Genomic DNA, 12,191 nt, shown 5'->3' with positions numbered 1-12,191 from the left:
GGTTCGTTTAGCGTTCACACTGGCATTTTTAACACTCAACCTAATGATACAAAACCAAAGGCATCAGGGAAAAGTCTCAACCTGATTGGACAGTTTTATTACGTGCATTTTTTGACGGAATTTACCGAACATCCAAAACTATGCTGGGCGAAATGCGCTCGTTAGATGTATATATGTATATATGGTGGTATTTTTACCAGCTGAGAACAAACGAAGAGTTAATAAAATGTGTAAAGGAGTCAAAACAAGGCAGGAATCCCTAAATTGTACACACAAACGAAGATATGTTGGAAGGACGGCTGACGGGTGGTTCCGAAGCCAGTACCGAACTATAATGGGAAACATAGCTCCTATGATGAGAAGAACCAGGTATGCTTGAGGTTAGTATTAGGCAAATTACTTCCTGTTTTTGGTCCGTTTAGAAGTCTTTAGTCCATGTTGCGTTCATATATCAATCAAACCACACCAGAGTTTGTTTGGAAGCGGACCGAGACCCACTTTTCAGGTGGTCTCAGTTCGCTTGTTTAGTGCGTACCAAGGTTCAAATGAACCGCACTAACAGAGCTATCGCACCAGAGTTCATTTTAATCGAATCAAACCTGTGTGAACACACCCTTACTCAATCTACAGCACCTTGGCAAAATAAATAATATTTGACCTTGATTTGCAAATTTGCAGTATGAATGTGATGAGATTATACAATGTCAATAAATGAACAATGCATCTTTCATTTGTCTTGCCACTGGGTTTTAATGCTTCTGTCAAAAGACTCATAAGTTATTGGCTTGAAACAGTTCAATGAACTCAACACTACCCTACTCCAAAAGCGAAAGTCTGAAACTCTGGTTTGTCTACATAGTACATAGAGCAAGAAAAATCATGTTTTCCATGATTTGGGCACTTTATATGTCTGCAACTGATGCACATGAGCTATTTAAATCTGAACCCTCACTACAGAAATCATCATAACAGGGTTCCCATGGTCGCAGAAAACCTGAAAATTTGTGATAATAAGATTTAATTTGTCACACAATTTAAACTATTTTTTAAAATCCTTGTCCAGTAATCTCAAACGACTGGAAAGGTCATGAAAAAGTTAGTCAAAATGTGTGGGAACCCTGATATAAGCCTCTTGTAATATTGCATGTTACAGTGCATGAGCTGCTGTTTAATATGACGCAGAACTCTTTGTATTTTGAGCTGCTTCTGATTAGCTTTCAGACGACAGTCTATGGTCTTTGTTATGCACAAGCTTGACCAGACACACTGCTGAGTGTATTGCATCATCTTCTTGCCATTTCAAAACAAGCAAGATGACACAACTGTTCATAGCAACCTGAGACTATCTTCCCCGGTTCCCATGTACAATATTCATGCAATTCTTGGTGAAGTATTGTAACATACGAGATCTGTGCATGGCCAGTATGCATCTGAGCAATAGTGATGTAGATTTCAACAGGCCATGGGTATATATTATATAAAACACCTGCTCTATCCATGCATGCTGCAATTTAATCCTGCGGTGTGGTTTTTCACGCCTGTGGCAGTCAGTTCTCATCTTGATCTGTAGCTAGAATGTTAGCTTCTAATCTGCCTGGCCTGTGTGCATGTGTGTTATTGTTGGAAAAGTTCATGTTCAGAGGTGTCTGACATCAAACGGAAAAGCACATGCTTTCAGCAGTGTCACCTCCTCATCCTGTGTTCTGGCTCTGAATGGTGCACTGCTGTCACAAGAAAGTGATTTAACCCCAGCTGATGTGTAATATATTGCTAATAGTAACCTTTCTGTTAACCTTTATTAAACTTTAGTATCCTGAAATTTATTGAGGGCATTTTTGTTTGGTTTTTGGATTGGAATTGTTTTGTTAAGTCTGAGTGTTGTGTTTCTCTCCCACCCTTACTTCTACAGTATGCATCTACAGTGGACCTGAAAATTATTTTACCACTTAAGCCATACTTAAGCCTTCTGCTTTACCGGGTCAAAAAAGACCCGATAGACTACAGTGGATTTTCAGAACCTCCCTTTTGATTATAAACATGAACATGTTTTTCACATTGAACATAAGCTTTCTAAAATAACATTTAATCAGGTAAGAGCACCACCTATATGTCAGTTTTGGTACTATTCTTTTATAGTAGATACAGTATACAGTAAACCTCACATTTCAAGTTAAAAAAAAGAAGATTACAATATTAACACATTTTTGAAACAATTACATAACTTTTTTTCCTGAATAAAATATAAATGTCTTCCTGGTGAGCAAAAAAATACACAAACAATATGTGACTTCTATCGAAATGGTCCCTACTCATATCTAGTGATCAGGATGCCATAGAGACATAGTGATGGTCTCTTTTGACTTAGGCCAGTAAGCAACCATTAAGTAATGCATTAGCAACCACCTAGCAACGACTTAGCAAAACCCTAATTACCACCTAAAAGACAAAGTAACATTTATTTTAACTCTTAAAAGGGTAAAAAATTAACCAAACAAAACAGTGGTGTTATTTTATATATATATCATTGCATTATATAACAAAATATCAAAAGTTTATTTTATAGCAAGATGGCTAAAGCAATCTTTTGAAGCAAAAAATTCCACAAAAAGATGTTTGAAATAAAGACAAAAAAGGATATGAATACCTTATATACATCAAGCTTAGTGGAAAGTGTTAGTGAACTTATTGTCATGAATGACAACTGTGCAAAAAAGGCTGAATAAATTCTAAGAAATGCTCCATCGTCATTTATTTGCATTTTTATGTTTGTTTACTAATGCAACTTGGATCTTATGCCATACAATTAGCTTTTTTAAGTTTAACTTAATGTTCAAATATTTTCTTTGGCCTTTGTATCTGATCCACCACTAAAACCAGCATTTATTCCTGCTACAGACATTAAACCCGCTAACGTCTTCATCACAGCCACTGGAGTGGTGAAACTGGGTGACCTGGGCTTGGGACGCTTCTTCAGTTCAAAAACCACCGCGGCTCATTCCCTAGGTAAGCACACCCTCCCTTACTCTGTCTGTCTCTTTCCGTTTGTCTCTCCTGGAAAATAAGGATTGAATACAGCAGAAAAGCCCTTTAATTACTCAGTAGGGCCTGGATGTGTTTCATTAGGGCTGGCCGCGAGCAAAACCATGTGTCTGTTATAAAAAAGCGACTTCCCGCCGGCCCCTGGGGCCAGTTGAGAGCAAAGCCAGGCAGTGACTGTATCCATTTCATTTTGCAGTTTGGGATTTCCTGTTGCCTTGACCCCACAACACCTCTCCACACATTTGATGTCTGGGTGAGGAAAGGATCTTGAATCCCTAATGAACCCAACAGTGTCCAGACACCCTGTACTGCTCATGACAGAGCAACCTTTTGGTAGAGTCGCCCTTTTTGGCAAAGTTGCCCGAAAAGGTGTCAGTCATGACGCCATGCTTCGGTGGCAGAGTTACGCCACATGCTGAACTCTAAGCTGAAAAACACGGCCCACGCGCTGTTTTAACACATCTTATATTCAAGATGACCTGTTGTTTAAAATCTCATTTCAAGAGTATACAAATTGTTAACAGCCTGAGTTCTGCTTTATAAGCATTTGTATTACTGTAAAAGAGTACATTTCCAACCATCAAGGTCAGACTTGAATATTTGTTGAAGCTATGCAGCTCCATTAAGAAATATCTTAAATCAAATTTTGAACAAACCCCTTATCCTAAGTACTACACTTCAGCACTTAACTTGTCCTGTGGCACTTGTGCAATGGACATAAACAATACCTCAATTGTACAATTTTCACCTGCCAAATAAAAAATGGCAGAAAATCCCAAAGAATTTCTTTTAGCTGGATCTAGGGACCAAGATACCATAGAGACTTAGGAATGGGCTCTTTTTACTTGGTTTAATAAGAACCACCTTGCAACCACCAAGAACACCTTAACATCTTCATTGTAATGCCCTAGCAACCACACACAACCCCCTAGCATTGAGGTGGTAAGTTTTCCACAGGCAAGCACCACCCACATTTTCTTCAGATAATGAAAAATCTAGTTACAGAATTAATATGGTTGTAATTGTGATTTGATATGTAATGTTTATTTCACATTTTTATTATAAAACAATTGTCTCAGTGAGTTGCTGACAAGTTACAATATAAAGACAATGCACAACATTCACTCAAGATGTAGCAAGAATGAAAAGCACATTGAATATTGTGCCATGATGTTTGTCTTGTATTGGCAATGTACACATTATTTGAAACAGAAAAAATTGCATATAAATGTATACATAGGCAAAATATCTAACTGTGGATTGTACAGTGTGTAGGAGTATGGTATTATGTTTTATCAACGTGTTGATAAGTACGATGCCGGTGCAAATAAGAAAGTGTTTTGACAGTATCTAGAAATAACCTAACAGTGTGTGTTCATCTTACTTTTATAAGCTTGTTGCTTTCACCTGAACGGAAAATAACATTCTGAGTCAGGAAATAAGTGTGTCTGCATCCTAAAAACCTGAGTGCACAGCACCCTCTACAGGACACATCACTCTAGGCTTTCTCAGAGTCAGTCTGGATTCTCTATTCTGGGCTTAATTAGGGCACTGCTTAATCATGTCAAAATGGTGTCTGAGTCAGCTGGGGAACGCTTGGACCATCTTCGTTAGAGCCACTGGATCCGTATGACCAAATCATCCATTTACACCTGCTCACGGGGCCGGTGCCTCATGGTATCATTTACAGACTGCTGTGTTAGGGATCCCTAGCAAGGCTTTTTTAAGACCCTAACGTGATTTGTAACAGTTAATGCATCAGGTTTGCCAAGTGCATCATACCACCTTAGTTCCAGTGGTCTTTTGTAGAGTTATCTACCCACCTACCTACATCCACACCTTTATTATTTATTTATTCATGCAACCAGAATTCTTTTCCTGGGATGTTTTAGGATTGACAGTTGGAATGTAAAATGATCATAAAGAGGTGTTGGGTTAGTACAGTGAAAGTCTTCTGCAGGCTCTCTGTCACTTGTCCCACAGGCTTGGGCTCTCCGTACAAAGATTCAAGGTTGAGCCATAGCAGGGTATGAAATTCATGACTCTCTCTACATGGCAGGTTAAATTCACCCATGAGCAAAGAGACCTTCGATCTGTGTCTCCCTCTGGGCAGGTAGACCAAAGCCTCCCACTCCTGCTCGCGTTCTCTCAAGCTTTCTCTCGCTCCTCCTCGCATTCGCACCGTCTCTCCCCTCCCCTTTGCATCGTCTCTCTTTCTCTCTCTCTCTCTCTCTCTCTCTCTCTCCCCCCCCTGCATGGGGGCGGTTTAGGGTGGAGGGTGCAGGGTTGCTTCAGTACGGTTTGGGGGTTGACAGTTCAGCCTGTACGAGACAAACCACCACGGTAGAACTCAGGGATGCGCGTTGGATGGAGGTCCAAGAAGTGCTTTTCCATGGCTGTCAATTCCTCTCCTCTGAAGCCGAGCCCTAGCCTTTTAACTCTGTCTCCATGTGGCTCTGGAGCCCACAGATACAAACAAAGCAAAAGACAGAAAGAAAGGAAAGCTAGCTCTTCTTTACATTTGCCGCCAGAGGCTTCCTAGCCTTTAAATTAAGCAAGGTGGCAAGAGGGGGGGAAGCTGAAAAAGGAGGCTTTTAAAGATGGAATCAGAAACAAAAGAAAGTGAGAGACTTAACAATGAAAAAATCATTAAAATAAAAAGGAAAAGCATGCTAATCCTGAGCCCCTGTATTTTGCAATTAACGCTGAGAAAGGTGCTAATTACATGCTAGTGTTTCATCCAAGGGGTTCAAGGTGACGGAGAATGACGTTTTGATTCAGAGGTCTGAGGAGTTAACTGGAATGAACAGATTTTCTGTTTAATCCCTCTCACCTATAAAGATGAGCAGTTTACATTTGTGGGGTCTTCTTTTGTAATTAAAAATGCTCGTTAATGTCTACGTAATTAGCGTACCGTTGAGAGTCTACAGTAATCTCTTTTTTTACAGTTTGTTTGGCATCCAAAAATGATCTCAGCCCATTTCTGAAAGAATCCATCATCATGTCATAATTCATAATAATGGAAATGTATCCCAATATGATGTACAATTTATTTGCATGAATAAGTAATGCACTCTTAATTTGTTGTGCTCTGGAATAGTTGCTCTGTAGCGCTGGGCTTAAGAGGAGACTAATCTTTTCAAGTCTCTATTTATGAATGTCGAGGCACTACATTCTAACCTGAGCGCATGAAAATGACGCAAGTGTGATGACCAATTAAAATATATATTTTGTTCCAGCTATAAAGCCGATAAAGGGGTTAATTACTACATAAAATTTTTTCCTGGAGCATTAAGGATGTAATCATATATTTAAAGCTTTTGAAATCAATAATAGTGACAAATCATATTCCTCTGATGCCAGTTGGAATTTCCCAAACACTGTAGCATCATCTGTATGAATTTCCTCTATGCGAATAAAAATAAAGGCTCTTGATCGGTTTGACATACACATAGCATAGTGCGAGACTGTAGAAGGGAAGGGCCATGTTTGTGCCTGTATTATTCTCAGTAAGTGTTTCAACCTCAGCCCCGCTACCTGCCTAGCCATCCTGATGCTGTTTGGTGTCGAGACGTTTGCTTTGGCTCTTGTTCTCACCACCTGAGACTTCTTAACGCTTTGTCAGATCTGAGCTGTTTGTGCCAAGGCTAAACTTTTGTAAACCGCAAGCATTTGTCAGAATGTTTTTCTCTCTCTAGATTTTACTCTATTCTTTTTTTTTGGTACCCCTCCCTCTTTCTATCATCAATCTTTCACGGTGGCTGGCTGGTTGGCCACAGTCTCTGAACAGTAAGGAGCTTGTCATGGCTTTAGGGAGTTTGACTGGCCTCTTGGGTCTCGCTCTTCTGCCTGATGGCTATTAGTCACTGCCAATTACCCACACTTCTGTGCAGAGCCACAGACTAAGTGACCTGACACTCTGCTCAGTCTCACGTGTGTCATGGTGCGAGTCTCATTGCCTTCCTACATGTGCGACATCATAGTACTTAAACATGTTATTTACCTTCTGCTTAAGAATAGCCTTGTGCATGCAAGTTTCTTCACTTAAAGACAACTTGTGATCAAAATGGACCCTTTGTACTTTCTTAATATATGTTCTTGGTTTTATTGTGCACTATATTGTTTTGGCTATTGTTGTTGGTATCCTTTCTAAAATCAATCAAATAGTTAATGTAATAATATAATGGCAGTTAATGTTAATTTAATGGCAGTCATGGGAATTAATGATAGAAGAAGCATTACCATTAGGATACTTTCATGCCTTCATGTTACTGTCATAAAGTATACTCAAACGTGGGTGCTGGTGGTGTTTCAATCTACTATAAAGTCACATTCAGGTCTGGCTCCATACTGTTATGTAACACCCACTTTTCAAGATCCAATAATTTCCCGATTGATAAAATCGGTCTCGTCCTGCATTTTTTTTCATTTGGTCAGTCACATTATGGACGTAAAACAAGTTTAGGTAATTTTGACTTTAGGAAAATGACGTGTCAAATTTTGAATGTATCTTATTATCAGCATGTAAGTTGAACACAACGAGTAACGTAAGACCAAACCAAACCAGCATACATGTGTGGTTAGCCGTCACACATTAGCCATGCGCAACAGAGAGCAATCATCTGATTGGAAAGTGCTACTACAGCTCTGGCGAAAACCCTTAGCGATGGAGCATTAGCGAGGAAGAATTGCTCGCCATGGAAGGACAATGGAAAACTTTTTCTGTCCCTTTTTGGTTTGATTGAATTTGAGTGTGTGGAGGAGGAAAACATTTATTGAGTTGATTGAAATTTCATCTGGCAGTATTGAATGGCTCCTGTTGTAAATCATTCAGGTTATTTTGTAATGAGAAGTGAATGAGAGATGATCAATCTACTCTAATGTAAGCTGAGATTTTGATTCCCCAATACTCACATTCACAGACAGTCCTGAAACTCTCCTCAACTCTCCAAACCACCCACTTACATGCATTCATGATCATTCACAGCACTCAGCTCCATTTGTAAAAGCTGTTGTACAACTCACAATTCAGAATGTCAAAAACTATCACTGCTCCCAAATTACAAATTATATATATATTTCTAAAATTCCCAACTATTGTAACCAACTAGTGTTAATGCAAGATCATGCATCTCAAATAGCCTACATGTTGTGCCATTGTTCCAGGATACCGATTTGTAGTAAAACTTATATTTCTTGCAGTAATATGCTCAAAAGTGGTTACGTTGTATTCTGAAACTGCAATCAAACAAGCTTTTTGAGGATTACCTCCTGAAATATTTTAACATCAGTTGTGTTTAAATTGTGACATTATCAGCAATAGGGTGGGAACGGAGAACCTTATGAGCTGGTTCTTTTTATTGAATCAGTCTAAAAAACTAAAATTACTCTCACAAGTTATCAAATCAGATGTACTTAAATTACTAATGGAATCTTTAAGAAATTTTAATTTCCAAACTCTTTACTAATAAGGCATGGGATTTGTAAAAAATTTAACTTTTTAACAATTCTGCTTCCCATTCCGATTCCACTTAATGATTCTGATTAATATAATTTTTTTAATCAGAACTGTTAAGCGGAATCAGAACCAGAATCCTTAAGTTCCATATGATTCAGAAGTGAACACTTAAAATTTTCAGTTGTAGAAATTTTGCTACTGTCAATGGTTTGATATTCGATTGCACTCTTTACTGTCAATATTTGAACCATTAAAATATATTTTAACCCTCACCCCACACTGCACACATGCATTGTTGAGTTGTTTTCTCTCTTTGTCGTAACTAACCTCACTTTACTCATCTAAAACTCTTCAGTCTGAAAGCATTGTCAATTAAGCATCCATGGATGAGCTCCATGCACTCCAAAACAGACACCGACTAACTCTCTCTCTCTCTCTCTCTTCCTCTCTCCCCCTCTCCCTCTCCCTCTCCCTCTCTCTCAATCTGTCTCTATCTCTTTTTTTCTGTTCCAGTGGGCACCCCATATTACATGTCTCCCGAGAGAATACACGAAAACGGATATAACTTCAAATCTGACATCTGGTCGCTAGGCTGCCTGCTCTATGAGGTAAGGTATAGATACCCATCCCAGCATTCCCTATCCCCTCCCTCGGTTTATACATTCCCCACCCTCTTTCTCTTCCCAAGCTTCTGCCAGCACTGTTCGTCTCTTTTTGTGAGACGCAATACTACACCGTGACTCTCACCATGCTGTCTGTTGTAAAAATTACTGTATGGTTTTGTACTCTGAGGTAAACTGTACCAGCATAGGAAACCTGGAGTACGTTCTGAAGCTGATGGGGAAATTTGAATGACATTTACATGTGGTTTAGATAACATGTTCTGTTCTTGCTCTGAAATGTTACTGGCTGCTTTGATTAGCCTTTATAGCATACACTTCTCGATGACACAATGGACTAAGATCCATTAGACCCAGGGCAGAATTTTTCGCTTTGGCCCGCATTTCAAATTGAAGATGAAGTTGCAAGGAGGGCTGCAGAGTTTTTTTTGTCTGCTTTGAAACATGTTTTAACCAGAAGCACTATGTCCTAACCAGACATGACTCGATAAAAGTTATGTCTTCGATGTTAATCAGTTTTTATCATAACTGACCATAGCAAGTGATGAGTGACAGGACATTTTGTCGATCACTTGCTTTAAAAATGTTTGCAGCATCACTCACACTCATAACAGTACAGTAAACATGGTTAGGCTTAGGGTTCTAATCAAATATATTCTGATCGGCTGTGATTATGCTGCATCACCAGTATTGTTGCAATTCAGAGTGGACAGACAAATTGCTTGTTGCTGGAATCTTATCGCATTGCATCTGTTTATGACATGGTGTAAGATTGCAGTATACACTGGCTTTAGTTTTGTACTGTGTTACACATAAATACCTTAACCTTCAGGTAGTTTGAGTTGTTACATAACAGAGAGCTTGCGAAACTGTTGTGCCTGGTTCAAAATTGGGCATTTTGTGTATGTCTGCATGCTTTTTGGCCTCTATTTCCTCTTAACCAGGTGACTGGGGCCACCTGAAATGGATAGTAGCAATCCGTAAACGACACAATGCTCGATCCCGCGGGACGTGCTTGCTACTGAAAAACTGCTGTATAAACACACACACACACACACAAGCAGGCACAGATTCACACTCACAGTGTGGAAATATACACATTGTTAATTCGGTACCCATTCAATCCCATGAATTCCCCTGAGTGTTTTTTTTTTCCCACCTCATCTTTGCCTCTTTTTGGGGGGAAGCTTACCAGAAGCTACACCTCCCAAAGTGCCTGGGGCTGAAAAACAACCATGTGAGTTCACTGCTGCTTGGAGGCAGTGTTTCTTGGCACTAATTAGTCTCCCATAATGCACCAGGCCCATCAGTGTGATCAGTCTGCCCGTCTTGGTAGTGGCCATGGGTCAGCCAAGTGCGGGGAGAAGGCAAACGTGGAACATTTGTGATCTCTTAAGCTTCTGTTGAAGCCAGCTCTGGGCTCGGCCCTGAACAGATCGCTGCTGTCGCCCTGTGGTACACAAAGACTTTCATCTTGTCTTGCTTCCAGTGGGTCATGTGACCTGGGAGGTGATGAATTGACATCTGTTTGATTGACAGATCTGATGATAGGCGAAGCCGCCGGCAGGTTGGTGTGATGCTACAATAATGCTTGCAAGGCAAGCTGTTTCTTTCCCTTCGCTATGATGTGCTTTAGTTATTATTATTATATTTTGTCTGTCAATTGTTTTTTTTGCCATTTTTTTTTTATCTATATAGATAGTAGTAGAGAGACAGAAAATCATGGGGTGAGAAAGAAGGAACTGGGAACATGACCATGGCCGGACACGAACCCAGGTGTCACCTGAGCACAATGTGTCGGAGCATTTGCATTGACCACAAGGCCACCGCTTAATATATATATAGGGCTGTAGATTTAATGTCTTAATTCAGTGCCATTAATTATATGACAAATAATGCACTCCAAAAATGTAAACAAGTAATCATGTCCCCGGACCATAATAAGGATCGATCATTTTCATGTTTTTACGAGTCTCAGTCAGCAGTGGTCAGTAAGCACAACTACAGCTGTACAGACAACAAAACACACTTTACTGATAGCACACAGTACAAGATGAGGATGTGTTCTTACGTTCAAACATAGCTGAACGGAGCGTAACGCCAAACTAGTTTCACCTTGACACATCGTCCTTAACGGGAAGTCACTCTACACTTCTCACTCCATTCAATCACATTCAAACGCATCTGAACATGGGAGACCAGAAATGCAAGCTCATGTGAAAAAAATCCATACTATGCTATGTACCAAAGTTCAAGCTTGATGAACAACAAGAGATTGCATGACTGATAGAAAGTTGAAACTTCACACCCTGACCTCTTGGCTCAAAATAAAGAATACTTTTTTTTTTAAAGCTGCATGTTTTATTGTTGCAGGAAAGTGAGTAGACAGTATATTTTAAAATGTTCTAATATAATATTATTTGTTATTTTTAATGTCTTATTTACTTATGCTATGCATCATACCCTGGTCCATTGCATTGTGTGAAAACAATGTGCATATTCAAATCCTAGTGTGACCACCCCTAAATAAACCTGCTGCTGTCTGTTATATTGTTAAAATTAATCAAGAAATCAAGAAAAGCACTCACTATCATCGGCTGGATAACTTTAGTAGCTGTAAGCCCAATACATTTCAATGACAGGTCTGCTTTTCATTCAAGCTTTGACTGTATCAAATCAGTATTAATTTAACATACCATTCTAATAATATGGTATCTATTAGAATAATGCTATCTATTAATAACACAGTAAAGATAGTCAAAAATGTAATTATTTTGCATTATGTTACTTTCTTAATGTTTTATGTTATGATTTTTTTAATGTTTAATAGCTGCTGTTACTGAAAAACTTCACACTGCGCTTAAACCTTGGTTACCGTTGCCGGGTAAAGCAATGTTTCACACTTGTAATTTTGAAAGGGGGTTAGAACCGCTTCTTACCCGGGGTTATTAAAACCTGCTTCGGGTTAACCCAGTGTTGCGGTGCCAAAGGTATACAGTGTGAAATGATGCGGTGTTAGAATGTTTCAGAAAGTTGTTTAGCAACAGACAACCAGTCAAATAAAGCCTTAGTAC

General features: G+C 39.3%; 1 protein-coding gene across 5 annotated transcripts in view; it reads left to right on the top strand.

Annotated features, from left to right (window-relative positions):
* Window positions 1-12,191, top strand: part of LOC127639823 (serine/threonine-protein kinase Nek7) — a 97,420-nt gene that overhangs the window by 63,129 nt on the left and 22,100 nt on the right. For all 5 annotated transcript variants that reach the window (XM_052122076.1, XM_052122075.1, XM_052122079.1 and 2 more), the window contains 2 exons: window positions 2,896-3,003; window positions 9,011-9,105. In XM_052122076.1, coding sequence (XP_051978036.1) covers window positions 2,896-3,003; window positions 9,011-9,105 — 203 coding nt within the window. The remainder of the gene's footprint in view (window positions 1-2,895; window positions 3,004-9,010; window positions 9,106-12,191) is intronic.

This window comes from Xyrauchen texanus, chromosome 48 (assembly GCF_025860055.1).
Source record: "Xyrauchen texanus isolate HMW12.3.18 chromosome 48, RBS_HiC_50CHRs, whole genome shotgun sequence".
NCBI lineage: Eukaryota > Metazoa > Chordata > Actinopteri > Cypriniformes > Catostomidae > Xyrauchen > Xyrauchen texanus.
The sequence above is the reverse complement of the archived record's forward strand: the minus strand, read 5'-3'. Positions and strand labels throughout refer to the sequence as shown.